Source organism: Chelonia mydas, chromosome 2 (genome assembly GCF_015237465.2).
Source record: "Chelonia mydas isolate rCheMyd1 chromosome 2, rCheMyd1.pri.v2, whole genome shotgun sequence".
Taxonomy (NCBI): domain Eukaryota; kingdom Metazoa; phylum Chordata; order Testudines; family Cheloniidae; genus Chelonia; species Chelonia mydas.
Genome location: NC_057850.1, coordinates 38,100,365 through 38,121,489, shown reverse-complemented (window position 1 = coordinate 38,121,489; position 21,125 = coordinate 38,100,365). Strand labels below are relative to the sequence as shown.

Below are 21,125 nucleotides of genomic sequence, written 5' to 3'. Positions count from 1 at the left end.
TAGTAATTCTGCAATTTCATATCTGAGTTCCTTCAGAACTCTTGGGTGAATAACATCTGGTCCTGGTGATTCATTACTGTTTAGTTTATCAATTTTTTTCCAAAACCTCCTCTAATGAATAAAATTAAATACCTATATACTATGGTGATAGGCCATTCTGATAGATGAGGGATTTGTCTAAGGTTACATCTGATTCAGTGATTTTGTGGATTTTCTTATCTTCTGGACATTGTTTAAAGCTTATTTTAGGGTTAATTTTCATTATTGTGTGTCTTTAATCTGAACTCATATAAGGCTATGCTTTGTCCTTATGTTTACCTTTCATATGAAACCTCTTTTTCTTGAGCTATGTTGATATATTACAAGAAGACGAATTAAAAATTTCTCCTTTCCATGTTATTTACAGGGACTTCTGATGGGTAGATATATATATTCTAGGGCTGTCAATTGCAGTTAACTCATGCGATTAACTCAAAAAAAGTAATTGTGATTAAAAAAAATTAATCATGATTAATCGCAGTTTTAATCCCATTGTTAAACAATAATAGAATACCAACTGAAATTCATTAAATACTTTAGATGTTTTTCTATATATTTTCAAATATATTGATTTCAATTACAACACAGAATGCAAAGTGTACAATGCTCACTTTATATTTTTATTACAAATATTTGCATTGTAAAAATTACAAAAGAAATAGTATTTTTCAGTTAATCTCATGCAAGGACTGTAAAGTAGTGGTTCCCAAACTTGTTCCGTCGCTTGTGCAGGGAAAGCCCCTGGCGGGCCGCGCCGATTTGTTTACCGGCCACGTCCGCAGGTTCGGCCGATCGCGGCTCCCAGTGGCCACGGTTCGCTGCTCCAGGCCAATGGGAGCTGCTGGAAGATTGCTGTAGAGCAGTCTCTTTATTGTGCAAGTGCAACTTACAAATGTAGATTTCTTTTGTTTGTTACATAACTGCACTCAAAAACAAAACAATGTAAAACTGTAGCGTCTACAAGTCCACTCAGTCCTACTTCTTGTTCAGCCAATTGGTAAGACAGTCAAGTTTGTTTACATTTACAGGAGATAATGCTGCCTGCTTCTAATTTACAATGTCACCTGAAAATGAGAACAGGTGTTCGCATGGCACTTTTGTAGCTGATGTTGCAAGGTATTTACACTCCAGATATGCTAAATATTTGTATGCCCCTTCGTGCTTCGGCCATGATTCCAGAGGACATGCTTCCATGCTGATGACGCTTATTAAAAAAATAATGCGTTAATTAAATTTGTGACTGAACTCCTTGGGAGAGAATTGTATGTCTCCTGCTCTGTGTTTTACCCGCATTCTGCCATATGTTTCATGTTATAGCAGTCTCGGATGATGATCCAGCACATATTTGATTTTAAGAACACTTTCACAGCGGATTTGACAAAATGCTAATGTGAGATTTCTAAAGATAGCTAAAGGACTCGACCCAAATTTTAAGAATCTGAAGTGCCTTCCAAAATCTGAGAGGGAGGAGGTGTGGAACATGCTTTCAGGAGTCTTAAAAGAGCAACACTCCAATGTGGAAACTACAGAACCAAAACCACCAAAAAAGAAAATCAGCCTTTTGCTAATGGCATCTGACTTTGATGATGAAAATGAACATGCATTGGTCCACACTGTTTTGTATCCAGAAAAGGAGTACTTGTGGCACCTTAGAGACTAACAAATTTATTTGAGCATAAGCTTTTGTGAGTTACAGGTCACTTCATCGGATGCATTCAGTGGAAAATGCAGCGGGGAGATTTATATACATAGAGAACATGAAACAATGGGTGTTACCATACACACTGTAACGAGAGTGATCACTTAAGGTGAGCTATTACCAGCAGGAGAGTGGGGGGGGGGGAGGTCCTTTTGTAGTGATAATCAAGGTGGGCCATTTCCAGCAGTTGACAAGAACATCTGAGGAACAGTGGGGAATGGATGGGGGGAAAAACATGGGGAAATAGTTTAGCTTTGTGTAATGACCCATCCACTCCCAGTCTCTATTCAAGCCTAAGTTAATTGTATCCAGTTTGCAAATTAATTCCAATTCAGCAGTCTCTCGTTGGAGTCTGTTTTTGAAGGGTTTTTTGTTGAAGAATTGTAACTTTTAGGTCTGTAGTCGAGTGACCAAAGAGATTGAAGTGTTCTCCAACTGGTTTTTGAATGTTATAATTCTTGATGTCTGATTTGTGTCCATTTATTCTTTTACATAGAGACTGTCCAGTTTGACCAATGTACATGTCAGAGGGGCATTGCTGGCACATGATGGCATATATCACATTGGTAGATGTGCAGGTGAACGAGCCTCTGATAGTGTGGCTGATGTGATTAGGCCCTATGATGGTGTTCCCTGAATAGATATGTGGACACAGCTGGCAGTGGGCTTTGTTGCAAGGATAGGTTCCTGGGTTAGTGGTTCTATTGTGTGGTGTGTGGTTGCTGGTGAATATTTGCTTCAGGTTGGGGGGCTGTCTGTAAGCAAGGACTGGCCTGTCTCCCAAGATCTGTGAGAGTGATGGGTCGTCCTTCAGGATAGGTTGTAGATCCTTGATGATGCATTGGAGAGGTTTTAGTTGGGGGCTGAAGGTGATGGCTAGTGGCGTTCTGTTATTTTCTTTGTTGGGCCTGTCCTGTAGTAGGTGACTTCTGGGTACTCTTCTGGCTCTGTCAATCTGTTTTTTCACTTCAGCAGGTGGGTATTGTAGTTGTAAGAATGCTTGCTAGAGATCTTGTAGGTGTTTGTCTCTGTCTGAGGGGTTGGAGCAAATGCGGTTGGCTGTAGACAATGGATCGTGTGGTGTGGTCTGGATGAAAGCTGGAGGCATGTAGGTAGGAATAGCAGTCAGTAGGTTTCTGGTATAGGGTGGTATTTATGTGACCATCGCTTATTAGCACTGTAGTGTCCAGGAAGTGGATCTCTTGTGTGGACTATTTCCCATGTTTATTCCACCCCCTACTGTTCCTCAGACGTTCTTGTCAACTGCTGGAAATGGCCCACCTTGATTATCACTACAAAAGGTTTCTCCGACCCCCCCCTCCCTCCCCCCCGCTCTCCTGCTGGTAATATCTCACCTTAAGTGATCACTCTTGTTACAGTGTGTACGGTAACACCCATTGTTTCATGTTCCTTATGTATATAAATCTCCCCACTGTATTTTCCACTGAATGCATCCAATGAAGTGAGCTGTGAGCTGTAGCTCACGAAAGCTTATGCTCAAATAAATTTGTTAGTCTCTAAGGTGCCACAAGTACTCCTTTTCTTTTTGCGAATACAGACTAACACGGCTGCTAATCTGAAAACTGTTTTGGATTGTTATTGAGCAGAAACCATCATCAGCATGGATGCGTGTCCTCTGGAATGGTGGTCAAAGCATAAAGGGACATATGATTCTGTAGTGCATCTGGCACGTAAATATCTTGCGACGCCAGCTACAACAGTGCCATGCGAACACCTGTTTTCGCTTTCAGGTGACATTGTAAAGAAGAAGTGGGCAGCATTATCTCCTAAAAATATAAACGAACTTGTTTGTCTGAGTGATCAGCTGAACAAGAAGTAGGACTGAGTGGACTTGTAGGCTCTAAAGTATTACATTGTTTTATTTTTGAATGCAGTTATTTTTTGTACATAATTCTACCACTGTAAGTTCAATTTTCATGATAAAGAAATTGCACTACAGTACTTGTATGAGGTGAATTGAAATACTGTTTTTGTTTTTTATAGCGCAAATATTTGTAATAAAAAAATAAATATAAAGTGAGCACTGTACACTTTGTATTCTGTGTAATTGAAATCAATATATTTGAAAATGTAGAAAACATCCAAAAATATTTCAATAAATGGTATTCTATTGTTTAACAGTGCGATTAATCGCGATTAATTTTTTTGATCGCTTGATAGCTGTAATATTTTCTCATGAACTATTAGTAAAGCAATTTAATTTGCTGCTGATGTATTAATTCTAACGTGACAAGTAATTGTGATTTGCTGATTGAAACCATGTAAATCTGCATTTTCATGTAAATTAGTGTCAGCTTTTTATTTAACATTCAGTATTTAAGTGGTTAAATTCAAGGTAAATTCTGTACCATTCCATTATGTAAGAAAAGGGGAGTGCTATAAGTTGTTCTTCAGCAAGGAGAAAACAGATTTGACAAGAAAGTATTATGTTCTTACTATGTATTGGGAACTGTTTATTACTCGAAATTAATCTGTATTCTGAGTGTTTTCTGTGGCAAATCAGTTTTTATAAAGGAAGACTCTTGAAGTATTTTATGCTGTGGACTTTGGTATACACCCCTCCATTGCCTTTACAATAGTTCCTTCCAATGATGCAAACTCTGACCTAGCTGATTAACTTCCTTGTAGAAACTGGTGTACTACTTGGAGGCGAGATTCCAACTAAAAGTGAAATGGGGAATGTACAAAAAAAGTTTTCCAGCAAAGGAGGTGGCTGTAAGTCAGAGATGCAGAAGCACAGTGAATACACTGAGAAGAGAGTAAAAAAAGGCATATCCGAGAAAAAGACAATTGAACATTTACCAGACCATGAAGGTGAAGTTAATGGTTATCTAAATGGTAAAAAAAAGGATGAAAGCAATGATGTAAAGAAGGAAACCTCCAGTTCACATGGGACAGAATCGTCATCAGCTGGGAAAAGCATTTCTAATTTGCTTCCTCCTACTGCAGCAAAACTGAAAAGTGAAGGAAATGAGTTATTTAAGAATGGACAGTTTGGAGAGGCTGTGCTGAGGTATTCAGAGGCAATTGAAAATGTCATCAATTTAGGTGAGTTGTGTTACCTTATGAAAAGAGTAGAATTGCTATTATTGTTAAAAGAACCACAATTTAACCATCATAGCCTATCCACAGATTTCTGACAGAAACTGACAGGCTGTAAATTCCTTTGTGATGAATAATAAAGTCAGTTTACAAAATGAGTCACATAAAGTACAGTAGAGTGAAATGAATAGAAAGATTGATAATTCTTAGTGACAGGGATGTTTGCATATGTTTATGTACTAGAATAATTATATGCATTGTAGGTGACATACTGAATAAAAAGCTCCTTGAAGCTTTGCATCATCAGCGAACTGCAGCAGTGCAGTGTAACTCAGAACATACTATAGTCTTTTTTTATTCTAATTCAATGATATTTAAATAATGAAATTTCATTGTACTTGTATATAATTTTAGGAGTACAAAGTCGAGATGATCTAAGTATCTTGTATTCAAATAGAGCAGCATGTTACCTTAAAGAAGGCAACTGCAGTGACTGCATTCAAGATTGTAACAGGTAAACAGCACTCTTTCTTGTAGGGAAACAACATTCCTATCGATGATTAAATGTTTTTAATTGGTTTCTCATTATTAAAATACTATTTTAACTGAGTCATTCTAAGGAAGGACTAGTTCCTTGTCATATTGACAGGAATCTTTATCTGTTAAAATATGTTATGAATCACTCACTACTAGGGGAGAGGTAATTTTAAGAATATTGAATAAGTTGATGTGTAAAGACAATTAAATCTTCCCAAATGTACATAGAAATGCATGGAAGGCTTAAATGAACAAAATGTTAACGTTAAATGAAAACAGGCTCTACCTTGTTTGAAACCATTTTTAAGTATGTTTACAGTAGAAATTGTTTTGCATGTACACTCATCATATTCACAATCTGTGTTACAATTGTGTTCAGAAACTCAGCTAGAATTCTGCTGTCTACTTATGGTGCATTGTTGTAGGGCACCATTGGCTGAAGGTCAGGTACCCTCAATCCCCCTGCAAAAAAAACCCACATTTTTTTTTAAAAGTATTGCTGTTTTTCCTAAAATTTCTGTTGAATTTCATAAGCAGTGATTGAGTGTAAGGCTTTAGGGGTTAAACAGGATACCATACAGTCAGAGCTCTCATCAGCCACTTTTGTAATGCCAGGCTGTAACGTTCTGGAGTGCAAACCAGACCTGTGGAGAGCATGGAGTTGCCTTACCAGGCAGGCTCCAGGATCCAAAGCATTGGACCTGGGCTGCCCAATATGTAGATGTGAGTGCATGTTTGTTGCTTACAGTGGGTGTCCCAGGCAGAGAGTCATAGTAACAAGGCATTGTGAGGCACTTGGGGTTACAGGATAAGAGGTGACAGAACTCTTCACTCGTCTGGATTGCACCCCAGAATGTGACTCTCTCTCTCTCTCTCACACACACACACAACTAGAGTATAAAAATATTAATAACTGGATATAATAATATAGATTTAGCTTTGAATTTTTATTAATTAAGCTGCTAACATATTGTATCTAGTCTACCATCTGCTTTAGGAGTTTTCTAAGAGCGAGCAGGTTTTTTTCATATACTTTCTAATACTCTGCGTAATTTAAACTTTGTTGTAATTAGTGAAGATATAAGATAGTTGAAAAAGACAGACGTTTACTGACCAAATAAAGTTACAAAATTATAGCAATAAATTGCTTGTTCTGTTTCTTTGAATATAACTCTGCCATTGAAAACAATACTGTGACCTGTGTTTTGTATTCTCTCTAATGGAAACCTATATCATCATCATCAGTATAATACTAATTTATGGTACTACCCATAATATGCTATACACTTTCTGTATAGACAGAGAGGTATGGTTTCTGCCATAATGAGCAGACACAACAAATTAGACAGAAGTTAGGAAGAATCAGAAATAGAAACAATATTAAACAAATATGTATATGTCCATTAGATTTGCTGTACGCAGCACAACAGAAATGGGTAAGGTTTAATAATGATTGACTTCAGCAAGGCCAGGGGTGGCATAGTGCTTGTATTCTTGATGTAAAAAACAAAACCAAACCCCAAAAATGTTTTACACATTTGTCTTTTAATATTTGTTTCTTGAGAGGCTTCCAGGAATCCTCTTAGCTCCTCTTCCGCATAAGGGCCTTGGTTTGGTGTAACTTACCCTTTGTCTGTGGAAGGCAGGATGTAGCTCCCTTATACTAGCTTCCACTTCCCCATATTACTGCTATGGCATAACCTGTCAGCTGACTAACATTACCCTCCAGCTATACCCTGGAAATGCTTACTGGCTAGCTTCACCTCCCAGATGCTGGTAGTCCCCAAGAAATGCACCCCTTCCATCTGACTTTGTATCTACCCTCTAGATCGCACCAAATTTCTAGGTGTTATGAACCTGAAAATTAGTTAGCGTTTTCAAGGTTAAAAGAAAGTTAAGAGCAGTAGTTGAGTCTTGGTAAGTATTACGGAATGATGCATAATTGCTATTCTAAACTGTACTTAGCAGTAGAAGAGATCTTGGAAGCTTTTAAACACAACTGTCTTCATTATTTAGATATATACAGGAGTACATATCCTAACATCTAGCTGCCTAGAATCTTCTAAATCGCAATACTCCTATTGTCCCATTAACAAAAGACACTTTTTAAATAATAATGCTTTTGTGGGCATTTTGTGCTTTTGTGAACCCATCATGTCACTGGAGCAGTCCATGTAGTTTAGAAGTAGTGTTCATTGTGCTGCCCTAGAGACTGAACTTGCTGCCTGACTGCATCAGCAGCAGTGGCATCTGGGAGACATCCTGCCAAAACAGTCCATTTTTTCCTTGTATGCTAGCCTGTTGATCACAGCCAACAGGCAGTATTGTACTGCTTGTATTATTCATGTTTTACAACTATGGAGGAACTGAAAGCTATTAGAGGAACAAGCAGACAGAACAAGCATAAGTTTGAGATCCACACAGATCTAAGCACCACTTAAGCAGAATAATCATCCCATTAAGATTAAGCAGAATAATCACATTAAGATGCTTTTAAGTATCATGGGCCTTAAATGCGTTCACTGTGGAGGAAGTAGGTTACCAGACTGAGTTAACAAATTTAAGTTAAATACATTGTAATAAAATATACTAGCATGTACATGGCTACATTCCCATTTCGGAGGTTCTTTTTAGTTGGTAATAAACCACTCCAGATCTGCTTTCCTATTTTGTCAAGATAACCCCAAAATGAAATAATGGACGTACCATGTATAGTTCTTTATATCATTAGATGGCTTCATTAGATTTACATGACCATTCTGTTTTGAGCCCTGCACTGCTTGTAATCTTTTTTTCTTTTGTATTCTCAAGAGCTCTGGAACTTCATCCATTTTCCCTTAAACCTCTTCTGCGACGGGCAACGGCATATGAGTCCATAGAGCGATATCGGCAGGCGTATGTTGATTATAAAATGGTTCTACAGATAGACAGTGGGATCCAGGCAGCAAATGACAGTGTTAATAGGTAACCTCAATTTGTGACTTTTGTGTTCTTATAAGATGCTGAATGGAAAAATAGGATTTTATATTTTATTTTATTTGTTTTCCTTTATCTACTCCCTCTCCTCTATGTGCCTCAGAGTTAGAAGTATATACAGAAACACCAGTTGTTTGTTCTTAATTGTGTTCACAGTAACATCAGTTCCCATTTGTTGTATTCACTCTACAATTAAACCATGAATGTGAACTTGAAGGGGGCACTTTTCTTTTGCTTTCAGCACCTGTGAATGTACCATCTTTTTTCTTCTACTGTTCTGTCATTTGTCCTTTACCCACACTGTATTGTTCCTCCTCTCTTGTTCTGTGCTTTCCTCATTTCTTTTTAATTCTGTGTTCTGTATTCTGTGAGGACAGCAGCAAAATGAAACTTGTAGGACTCCTGATCCCTGAAGTGCCAATGTTTGACATCTTCTAGCCTGCACAGAGATCCTATTAAGTTTCACTGTGCTACCACTTGTCAACAGTAGCTTATTAGTGGCTTGTGCCACTTCCCTGGGACTATATTAAAAATTTGATTTTAATCCATGTCAGCAAAATTTCATGTTTTGATGTTTTGTGCTGGATATTTTACTCCTTTATATGTGATTTAAATTTTATAACCTAAGGCAGAAATCTCCTGCAAGTTCTCCATGGCAGATATCAACTCCCAATATCCTCCTCTCTCTACTCTGCTGACCTCAATGAGAGATGCATGTATATGGGGAGAGCAAAATGTTAAAGCTGAGGTCTTCCATTGGGTCTTTGAGAATTTTGCCCTTAATACTTGGGTCTGCATAACTTTATTCTTGTATTAGATGACAAAATACTATCTTGGCTGGAGCAGAACAATGATTTCACATGATGTTCTTGACAGAAAGGTCTCTAAGCTAGTGATCTGCCAAACTCTTTTGTTTCAGTGTCTGCATTGGTCATCTATTTAACACTGAAGCAGACAAGAGAGAATCTCACTCTCTTGCCATACAACTTAAGTGCCCCATATATTCAAGACCAAATTCATAAATACTAAAATGTGTAGCATGTTCTACATGTAGCTGCCAGCGGTAAAAGTGAGATGGAACTCTGGGGAGCTGTATTTCAGTGTTTGGGTAACAATATTTTTCCAGAGTAAGAGATTTGTACCTCATACACCTCATGAGGGTAGCATCACCTTTTTTAAAAAAAAAAAATAAAAAATTTTTTTAGTTATTGATATTCGAATACAGAGCAGATTAAATATGGGAGTTACTGAGAAGGTATATACATAGAACCTCAGTGCTTTTAGAGTCTTTTTTTTTTTTTTTTTTTTTTTTTTTTTTTTTTTTAACTACAGCTGTATTTAAAGGGCTTTACTTTTTTGGGTGGGGCTTCAGTTTCCTCCCCTTCTTAACTTTTGTCTTTACCAGGTGAGATAACACTATAAGGTCTACCCTTCTTTTCTTATTTATATTCTGGTATCACCCAAAGGTCCTGATGAGGACTGAAGCCCTGATGTGCTGGAGCTGTACAGACATATTGGTAGCTATAGTCACTGTCTACACAGTGTATAGTCTAAGAAATACAATTTTTCTAACCTTTTAAATAGTTTCAAAACCCCATCATTCGTGCTGCCAACTGCAGATAATTAATTTCTGTAATTATGTTTAGAACAAAAGTGTACAGAATTGTGCTTGATACTTCAAACGTTGTCATACTTATTTCCTTTAACTTAGTTCTGTGATTCATAGAATTACTTACTATATTTGCTTTTTTTCTACTGTAAATATTGTGTATGAGAACAGAGAAGCCAGTATGCATTGAGCAATAGCCCACATATATTCAACCTTCAGTATTAGAACCTGTTTTATAAAGGAAGACGGGACATTGAGGTTATTCCCTATGCTTTTTGAAAAGCGAACGATAACTTTAACTTCTACTGTAGGTGTGTGTGCACCAGAAGGGCTCTTAGTTTAACATTTTCTGTAAAGGATGTTCTCTTTAAGTGCAGAGTAAACTTGCTAGTACATCAGTGTCTACATCTGGTACTAGATGAGTTCCTGGTGTGGTGAAATTACGGATGTAAAACAATTGGTGTTCATGGTTTTACCTCCTGTATCACTATCTTTTATTTACAAACAGGCACTTTAGAAATTTCCGCTGATTGACATTCTTGTAACTTACTTAGTGTTTAAACTTCCTATTTTTTCTTTTTCTTCCCTCTCTAGGCCTTCCTTATGCTTTTAGCTTCACTACTCATTACTCTTTCTTCCCTGGCAACCCTTCATGTTATTTCAGCTGCTTCTTCCTTCTCCTCCTTTGCTGGTAATTCATTTTTGGCTTTCAGATTTTGTTTTTAGAGCATAGCCCTCTTGCGTAAGTTTAAATACAATTTATTTATTTTAAAATTTTTATCATTTCTAAATTCAATTTAAATAGCTGACCAAATAAGGAAAATACTCAGTTTCAGTGAAGAAGAGAAACAATTTTAAAAGAAACAGTTTAAGAAGTGAATTGCAAAGGAAAAAAGGTGGCATTTCTACCTTTCCTGTTCCTTTTTGATGTAAAGGGATAACCTCAAAAATGTATTTTAAATAATATTTTTCTACATGTCTTTTACGTTAGGAATATCAGGTCTTGGCTTTCTATTTTTATTGGAGAACTTTTTAAGATCCTCAGGGGATCTGATTGGTGATATCACAGGAAGTTGACTGACCTGCTGATCTTTCACCCCTAGGTGAAGGGGAATCTTATTCAGGCTATCTTCTAGACTGACCTAAATAACCAAGTCCTCCAAAAATCTTACAAGCAAAAATGGAGCTCCTGAGGTTCCTATTATTAGTCATGTAAAAGACAAGCAGAATTGTTAAAATAAAACTTTGAGATTCTGTGTACATCATAAAGAAAGCATTGAAGGGTGTGAGCAATTTATTTATTTTTGCTTTGCAGTCCACTATTAATAAGAGTTTGTCATGTTGGTTAGAATATGTTGAATGACTTTTTTTTTGGTGCCTGATACGTTACCCTGCAAGAGTGGTAGCAAGCACTCTTATTTGAGGGACCTTGCTTATGGAAACTGTTCCCTATGATGGGGTTCCAGAACCCAGGTTTGTTAAGCTTCTTTTCAGTGAGGCTTTTAATCAGTGGCATTTTACCATTGACTGCATACCATCAGGTTTCTGTGGCTAGTTTTTTGTTTTGTTTTTAAATTTTCTGTTGAATTGACTGATATTTTTACTGTTCCTTTTTAATTATTGTGAGGAATCTATAGGCTATGGCCATGGGGACTGTGTATATGCACTTCCATTCACTAAATGGACTTCTCGTTCTAATTGACTCAAATTCCAATATGTTTCCTGTAATACCAGTTGTTAAACTTCATCAGAACAACTCTGCAGCTTTTGTTACAAACGTTTATATGAAAAGTATACTGTGTAAACATGGCCCTATCAAATTCATGGTTCATTTTCATAAATTTCACGGTCAGTGCATTTTAAAAATCTTGAATTTCACAGTTTCAGATATTTAAATCTGAAATTTCACAGGGTTGTAACAAAGCATGAATATGTATTTTAAAACGGAAAATATAAACATGTAAAGCCTTTAAGTAAGTGTTTCTCACACTGGGGTTCCCGACCCAAAAGAAGGTCAGAAGCCTGTTGTAGGGGTGATGTGGTATTGCCACCCTCACTTCTGTTATGCCTTCAGAGCTGGGTGGCTGGAGCGTGGCAGCTGCTGACCGGATACCTAGCTCTGAAGGCAGCGCTGCTGCCAGCACAGAAGTAAGGGTAGCCTGGTATGGTATTGCCATTCTTTCTTCTGCGCTGCTGCTGACGTCAGTGCTGCCTTTGGAGCTGGAGGCAGCGCAGAAGTAAGGGTGGCAATACCGTAACCCCCCACAATAGTCTTGCCAACCCCCTTTTGGGTCAGGACCCCCAGTTTGAGAAACATTGCTTATAGGATAGTGTAAAAGTACACAAAAGACCAGATTTTATGGGGGAGACCAGATTTCACAGTCCGTGACACATTTTTCATGGCCGTGAATTTGGTAGAGCCCTATGTATAAAATGGATCTTTGTGATAAATACCAGTAAATCCCAGCATTGCAATATGACTGTCTGAGTGTTTTCTTGTAAAACACCATTCTTGGTGCAAGACTGTTGCTAGCACAGTTGAGTGACTGGATGGGGTGTGGGATACAAGGAGCCATCCCTCCAGCCCATTCATCCTTTATAAGCACCAGGGACAAATACAGTCTTGCTCCCTTTGAGCCTGATTCAGTATGCACTGAAGTCAACAGGAGTCTTTTCATTGACTTCAGTGCCCATTGGGTCAGGCCCTCTGCGCACGATTGTGGGCACACAGCCACAAATGGAGAAAGGCTGAGCAGGGAAGAAGCAGGGTCCTGGTTCAGTGTGGAGTTATTCTGCTCTTTACTCAGAACAATATCTAAATACTGTGATCTGCCTTCTGTGTAACGTGGCTTATTTTACAGTGAAATAACCAAAGCAAAGGTCAGGGCTGTTCAATTTGCATAGTACCCTTAATTTTATATGAGCTACTTCATTCAAGTCAGAGTGAGAGAATATTTTGCCTAGATTAAAATAAAATTATAACTCAGTAATCCAACACCACCATGGACCCTTACATGTCTCTTACTGAAAGGCACCTATTGTTAGTTTAGAGAAGAACACTTTTTTGTTCATTAGCTTGAAAAGAAATTAAGCAGCTAGGTGATAATGTGGAATTAGTGAGTGCTGCCTGTATTTTGTGTATGATGCAAATGTTTTTTTTAAAGATTAAAATTTGAAAAAAATTGCATAGATCAACATAGCACATAAATATAGTACATAAAACAGTACCTCACACAAATCAATGTATCAGCATCCATTTCAGTCTATTATTCTGTAAAATAGTGCAATTTTTTTGTAATCTGTATTACACAAAATATATTGTGTAAAAATAGTTACAACCTCTTATAGGAAACAAGGTGGATGAGGCAATATCTTTTACTGGACCAGCTTCTGTTGGTAGGAGAGGCACACTTTTGAGCTGGGTCTGGGAAGTGTACTCAGTGTCCCAGCTAAATACAAGGTGTAACAGATTGTTTAACATAAGTAGTTAACACCTGTTTCAAGGGACCATGCAAGGTAAAATGGCCTGTTAACACATCTTCAGTCATTTGGGAAGCTGGGAGTGGTGTTTAGTGGGTTACAGATCGTTGTAATAAGCCATATGAAGTGAGCTGTAGCTCACGAAAGCTTATGCTCAAATAAATTGGTTAGTCTCTAAGGTGCCACAAGTATTCCTTTTCTTTTTGCGAATACAGACTAACACGGCTGTTACTCTGAAACCATAAATCTAGTGTCTCTATTCACTGGCCAGGATGAATGAGCTTGCATATACATACCAGATGTGTTCATCATAAGATCCTTTAATGCAGTGTTTCCCAGACTTGGGATGCCTCTTGTTCAGGGAAAGCCCCATGACTGTAGAGGTGTTAATGGGTCAATTCACCTTGAATGGTCCCTTGAAGTATATGTTAACTATTTATGTAAACAACGTGTTCCACCTTGTATTTAGATTTAGCTGTGACACTGAGTACATTTCTCAGATCTGAAGAAGAGCTCTGTGGAATCTCAAAAGCTTGTCTCTGTCACCAAGAGAAGATAGTCCATTAAAAGATAAAAGAAAAGGAGTACTTGTGGCACCTTAGAGACTAACCAATTTATTTGAGCATGAGCTTTCGTGAGCTACAGCTCACTTCATCGGATGCATACTGTGGAAACTGCAGAAGACATTATATACACAGAGACCATGAAACAATACCTCCTCCCACCCCACTCTCCTGCTGGTAATAGCTTATCTAAAGTGATCATCAAGTTGGGCCATTTCCAGCACAAATCCAGGTTTTCTCACCCTCCGCCCCCCCCCCCACAAACTCACTCTCCTGCTGGTAATAGCCCATCCAAAGTGACCACTCTCTTCACAATGTGTATGATAATCAAGGTGGGCCATTTCCTGCACAAATCCAGGTTTTCTCACCCCCCCACCCCCATACACACACAAACTCACTCTCCTGCTGGTAATAGCCTATCCAAAGTGACCACTCTCCTTACAGACAGCGCCCCAACCTGAAGCAAATACTCACCAACAACCACATACCACACAACAGAACGACTAACCCTGGAACCTATCCTTGCAACAAAGCCCGTTTCCAACTGTGCCCACATATCTATTCAGGGGACACCATCACAGGGCCTAATAACATCAGCCACACTATCAGAGGCTCGTTCACCTGCACATCCACCAATGTGATATATGCCATCATGTGCCAGCAATGCCCCTCTGCCATGTACATTGGTCAAACTGGACAGTCTCTACGTAAAAGAATAAATGGACACAAATCAGATGTCAAGAATTATAACATTCATAAACCAGTCGGAGAACACTTCAATCTCTCTGGTCACGCAATCACAGACATGAAGGTCGCTATCTTACAACAAAAAAACTTCAAATCCAGACTCCAGCGAGAAACTGCTGAATTGGAATTCATTTGCAAATTGGATACTATTAATTTAGGCTTAAATAGAGACTGGGAGTGGCTATTTCCCCTTGTTTTTTCCTACCCCCCCCCCCCCCCCCGACGTTCTGGTTAAACTTGGATTTATACTGGAAATGGCCCACCTTGATTGTCATGCACATTGTGGGGAGAGTGGTCAGTTTGGATGAGCTATTGCCAGCAGGAGAGTGAGTTTGTGTGGGGCGGGGGGGTGAGAAAACCTGGATTTGTGCTAGAAATGGCCCACCTTGATTATCATGCACATTGTAGGGAGAGTGGTCACTTTGGATGAGCTATTAGCAGCAGGAGAGTGAGTTTGTGCGTGTGTGTTTTTTTTGGAAAAGGGGGAGGGGGGGGTGAGAAAACCTGGATTTGTGCTGGAAATGGCCCACCTTGATTATCATACACATTGTGAAGAGAGTGGTCACTTTGGATGGGCTATTACCAGCAGGAGAGTGAGTTTGTGGGGGGTGGGGGGGGCGGAGGGTGAGAAAACCTGGATTTGTGCTGGAAATGGCCCAACTTGATGATCACTTTAGATAAGCTATTACCAGCAGGAGAGTGGGGTGGGAGGAGGTATTGTTTCATGGTCTCTGTGTATATAATATCTTCTGCAGTTTCCACAGTATGCATCCGATGAAGTGAGCTGTAGCTCACGAAAGCTCATGCTCAAATAAATTGGTTAGTCTCTAAGGTGCCACAAGTCCTCCTTTTCTTTTTGCGAATACAGACTAACACAGCTGTTACTCTGAAACCTGTCATTAAAAGATATTGACTCATTCACCTTGTCTCTGATATCCTGGGACCAGCACTGATACAGCAGCACTGCATACAACCTCTTATAGAGTCTTTTTGTAGACCTTTCAGGGTCTTGTGCAGGGCTGTCCTTACCCATACGCAAAGCGCACAGCTGCGCAGGGCACCAGGAAATTTGGGGCACCAAATTTCCTGGTGCCCTGCGCAGCTGCCTTCTGCTCCAGCCCCTGCTCCGGCTCTTCCCCAGGCCCCTGCTCCCCCGAACCTCTTCCCCTGGGCCCCTTCCTCACCCCAGCCCCTCCCCTCAGCACTCACTGGCAGCGTGGCTGAGGCTGGGTGGCTGCACTCCCACTGCCGGTGAGTGCAGGCCAAGCCCTGCCCCTGCTCCGCCCAAGCCCCGCCCCCACTCCCCTGAGCTCTGCAGCCAGGCTGGGCCTGCACTCACCAGCAGCGGGAGTGCAGCGACCCAGCCTCAGCCACGCCACCAGTGTGTGCTGCGGGGTGGTTCTCCCCTTCCCCCCAAGCCTGCCCCGCCCTCTGCCCCGCGGAAGCCTGGGGCCTACCCCTCTTCTTCCCCCAACGGAGGCCTGGGGCCCCACCCCCACCGCGAGGGGGCTGCGTAGAGCCCCAGAATTGCATGGGATGGCTCTGGTCTTGTGGGAGTGAGGAGGCCGGGATTGGGCCCTAACTGTTCGTCTTCTGTAGTTATACTATAATGTTAAAAACCCCTTCAGTGTATAAATACTGCACTGTAACAATTTTAAAGACTAAAGTCAAGGGCAGGAAATGTCAATCTGGATTACTTTCTTCCATTCCAACCTCATTTTTAATGTTGCATCCAACATTGTTAAATCCTTTTCAGATGTATATCAATTGTTTCTTTTAATGAAGAAGGATTTGTCATATATAATAATATATTTTTGCATCAGTGGTGGGATTGATACACCTGCAGATTGCAAGATTATGAAATAAAATTTGAATGTAGCATAATTTACTGGACAGTGCAGAGTTTTCCTTCAAGAATTGGTTCCTAAGCTCTTCCTGATCTTTTTTCTTAATTTAGAAAAGTTTCTAATCCATTTTCGTTAATATTTAATATTTTCTTTTAAAAAGATGCTATCAAATGTACGCAGTGTTGTCAAGCTTTTTATAGGTTAGATTTATTTATTTAGGTCTTAATCTAGAGCCCACTGTGGTCAATCAGGTGACTCCCATTGACTTTAATGGGGTTTATATTGGGCCTGCTATGGGTTGGAATAAACTAGTTGCCTACAATTTGGGAGCAGTGAAAGTACACTTCTTTAAGAAAAGAATCAAGTTAAGAGACCATTTTAAATGTATTTTCTTTACTTTTTAAATGGGGATAATAATTCATGCTTAATTAGAGACTTAGAGCAAGAAGGTCTTAAAATACAATGTAATACATACTTTGAGTTGCAGTATTGTTTCAGAAAGTAGTTGTATGTATTTAATGTGGCATCAACTGCTGTAAAAAGTACATTTGTGTCTGAAACTAGTGTATATAATGTTACAAGCAATGCCTTTAATTTCACATCTGAGATAAATTAACCAAAAAAAAAAAAATTCCGGTTAATGTATACATTAAGCAGGACTCAGGGCTCAATCCTGCAAGAGGCTGGGAACTCTCAATATGCACTGGCTGAGGCTCTGACCCAGCCAAACAATCACATGCTTAAATGCTTTGCTGGCCAGGCCTATGTGAGTTTCTCCTTTGCTGAAAAGACCTGTATAAATACCAACAAAGAACATAAAGACTCTAAGGAAAAAAAACTAAGGATCTTTTTAAAAAATTCAGGACAATGCTACTTAAACTGGGCGCTATGGGCAAACCGACACTAGAAGCACTACATCAGTGCAGCTGCACTGATGCAATTGCGCCGCTGTAGCGCATCTGGTGAAGATGTTCTATGCCAACAGGAGAGAGCTCTCCCATCAGCATAAATAAATCCACCTCTGCAAGAGGCATAGCACTGTCCACACCTAAGTCGGTGTAACTTACATCTGTCGAGAGGTGGCTTATTCACATCCCTGACCGACGAAAGTTATACCGAAGTAAGTGATAGTGTAGACCTGGCCTATCAGATTTTTTTTTTAATTAGTCCCTTTACTGGTAACTGCTTAAATAATTTTAGTGGAAGAATTGAAGGGCAGTAATATTTTTAAAATTGAAGTTAAGTTGTAAAAAGAAAAAAAATATGAAAAATGTGTGTTTTTGTCTTCAGAATAACAAGAACTTTAATAGCTCAAGATGGTCCAAGTTGGAGAGAGAAGCTACCACCAATTCCAGTTGTCCCTTTTTCTGCTCAGTTACACAAATGGGATGAAGAAAGTTTTACTTCAGAGACTAAGCAAAAGAAGTCTGCAGACTTCAATGGAGACAGACAATCAGAGATGAACAGTATGTATAGCATATGCAAATATGTAGAGGTAGAAAAATGGAAATATAGTTATATAGTTTAACAAAAGTTAAACATACCATTGCTTTTCAGAATATTATCTGAAGAAGCAATATACTTAAATAATATTAATAGCAAATCTTTCTGAAAGGATAAGTTGGATAATGGTCAAGATTGGATTTAATAACCTGTAAAGATCCATAATGTTATGCTTCTTTACCACCCCGTGGATGAGTTTTCAATGTGCATTTCTTTGAGAAAAATAAATAAATAAAAATAGATAAATAAATAAAAATGTTGGTAAGAATATTGATCAGCAATATGTTGATATCCACTGAAACTGTCCAGTGACTTTCCTATTTACTTAACCTTAATTACATCAATTTATTTTAAAAGTAGAGTCGTGCTCTACATCATGATAGAAGGTTGCTGTGACTACTGCATAGCCTCTCTCCACTAGTAATGTTACCTCTTAGCTCAAGGATGATTTAGTTGGTGTTGGTCCTGCTTTGAGCAGGGGGTTGGACTAGATGGCCTCCTGAGGTCTCTTCCAACCCTAATCTTCTATGATAAGTATACAACGTTGGTGAACCCATAAGAATGGCAAACGTTTGTTTCTAAAGCATGCAGTTTTCAGGGAACTCAGGGCTTGTCTGAACAGCCCCGTAGTTCAGACTGCGGGGGTGTGAATTGTGTGCGCCAAGTGCTGCGTGGATGCTGCAGGTGCAAACTAAAAGGTACCTAGTTCGTATTAGCACAGCCTTCTTCAAATGGGGTTATGTTAATGTGAACTAGATACTTTTCAGTTTGCACTAGCAACGTCCACACAGAACAGTTATACAATGCATTCTTCAGTTCACATCCCCCATAGTCTGAACTACATGGCCATGTAGACATAGTTTCAGTTACAGGAAATATTTTTTTCTCTCCTAATCTCCATGGCATTAGATGATCTACCCATAATTTATTACCGGAAAAAGGCATGTCCTCAATCAACCTCCACTCCTGAGATACTAAAGAATTAATGATATTACTGCTGTCTGAAAGGTGATCTGAAGAATTACTCTTCACCTTTTGTATACCAACTGCAAACAAAAAACACATTTATAGTTATAACAGATCTATGTACAAGATGAATTAACTAAGCAAAAAATAAATGAAGGGGTGGAGGCAGATATGTTGGTAATATTAGGTAAGATTGAAAATTGATGTTAGTATTATTTGTTTGTTGAATACCAACAATGTGCATTAGAATTTTGCCTGAGAAGGAAATTTGACTCAAAGAATAAGACCAGGCAGAATTAATTTACAGTAATTTGGATTTTATAGGGAAAGGGTAGTATTGCATACTCAACCACAGTACAACTACAGAAAATCACTTTCCATGTAGGGAACGCAAGCTAGATAAATCGAGAGATAAAACAGAATTTTTCATCAATTAATTTGAGTTTAAATTTCCCAGACTGCAATGTTTTTCTTAAAGTTATAAATGCATCACTTTGCCAATTTGCCCAGTCCTCAGTAATGACAGAAATTGGTTTTACCTTTCGCTTCTGTAATGATGAAGTAGCAGATACAAAATTATTCAAGATAGTTAAGTCCAAAGCTGACTGCAAAGAGTTACCGGGGGATCTCACAAAACAGGGTGACTGGTCAACAAAATGTCAGATGAAATTCAACATTGATAAGTGCAAAGAAATGCACATTGGAAAAAATAATCCCAATTACTCATATATAATGGTGGGTTTTAAATGAGTTGTTACCACTCAAGAAAGAGATCTTGAGTCATTGTGAATAGTTCTCTGAAAACTTCAGCTCAAGTCCCAGCAGCAGTCAAAAGGCTAACAGAACTTTAGGAACTATAGGAAAGTGATAGAAAATAAGACAAAATATTGTAATGCCAGTATGTAAGTTCATGGTGTGCATACACTTTGAATACTGTGTCCAGTTCTGGTTGCCCCATTTGAAAAAGGATATAGTGGAACTGGAAAAGGCTCAGGGAAGGGCAACAAAAATGATCAAAGGTATGGAACTGCTTACATACAAGGAGACACTAAAAAGATTGTGGCTCTTCAGCCTGGAAAAGAGATGATGGGGGCGGGGAATATGATAGAGGACTGTAAAATCATGAATGGTGTGGGAAAAGTGAATAGAAAAGCATTATTTACCCTTTCCAAAAATACAAAAACGAGGGGTCAACTGATGAAGTTAATAGGCAGTAGGTTTGATACAAACAAGAGGAAGTACTTTTTGACACAACTCACAATTAGCCTGTGGAACTCATTGTTGTGGGATGCTGTGATAGCCAAAAGTGTAACTGAATTAAAAAAAGAAGTAGGTAAGTTCAAGGAAGATATGTCCATCAGTGGCTATTACTCAAGTTGGTCAGGGGTGTAACTCCATGCTCGTGTGACCCTAAACCTCTGACTGCCAGAAGCAGAGATGGAAAGACTGGTGGATCTCTCCAAAATTGCCCTGCTCTGACTGCAGCTCTGGTACTGGCCACTTTTGGAGATAGACTAATGGTCCATCTAGCCCAGTAGCCTGACTTTTTATGGCAGTTCTTATGTTCAGTTAGATACGTTGCTTAATAAATGTTTAAATTTTTAGCTTGAAAAGGTGATTTTGGTAAGTATTGATGGTATACATTTCTGTAACCTCAGGAATGGAACTTGCTGTTTGTTTTGAATTAAAATTGACTTATTTTAAATCATTCCAGTTGTAAGAATTAAAACGTTGGCTATATAACTCTGTTAATAACATTCCCATGAGAAAGAGTTTGCAGGTAATCATGGAGAGAAGTGGTCAGATTTGTAGTGATAAGATCTAACCTGTTCTGAAAATTAATCAAATTAGTTATAATTGTCTAAATCAAAAGATAATGTAATTCGTGGTGGTCTGGTATAAGATTAAGTCTGTTGAACCTAGTGTGTGGATTTGGCCTTGTTTGCATTCTTCTTCGAGTGATTGCAGATGTCCATTAACTTCAGGTGTGTGTGCGCCCAGTGCACGGTTGTCAGAGATTTTTCCCTTAGCAGCACCCATTGGGGTGGCACATGAGCTCTCTGCTGCCTCACACCACCACACAAAGGTATAAAGGA

The 21,125-nt window shown here is 38.9% G+C and overlaps 1 protein-coding gene across 11 annotated transcripts in view; it reads left to right on the top strand.

Moving 5' to 3' along the window:
* Window positions 1–21,125, top strand: part of SPAG1 (sperm associated antigen 1) — a 68,089-nt gene that overhangs the window by 27,227 nt on the left and 19,737 nt on the right. For all 11 annotated transcript variants that reach the window (XM_043539279.1, XM_037892210.2, XM_037892211.2 and 8 more), the window contains 4 exons: window positions 4,388–4,807; window positions 5,216–5,315; window positions 8,150–8,302; window positions 17,851–18,026. In XM_043539279.1, coding sequence (XP_043395214.1) covers window positions 4,388–4,807; window positions 5,216–5,315; window positions 8,150–8,302; window positions 17,851–18,026 — 849 coding nt within the window. The remainder of the gene's footprint in view (window positions 1–4,387; window positions 4,808–5,215; window positions 5,316–8,149; window positions 8,303–17,850; window positions 18,027–21,125) is intronic.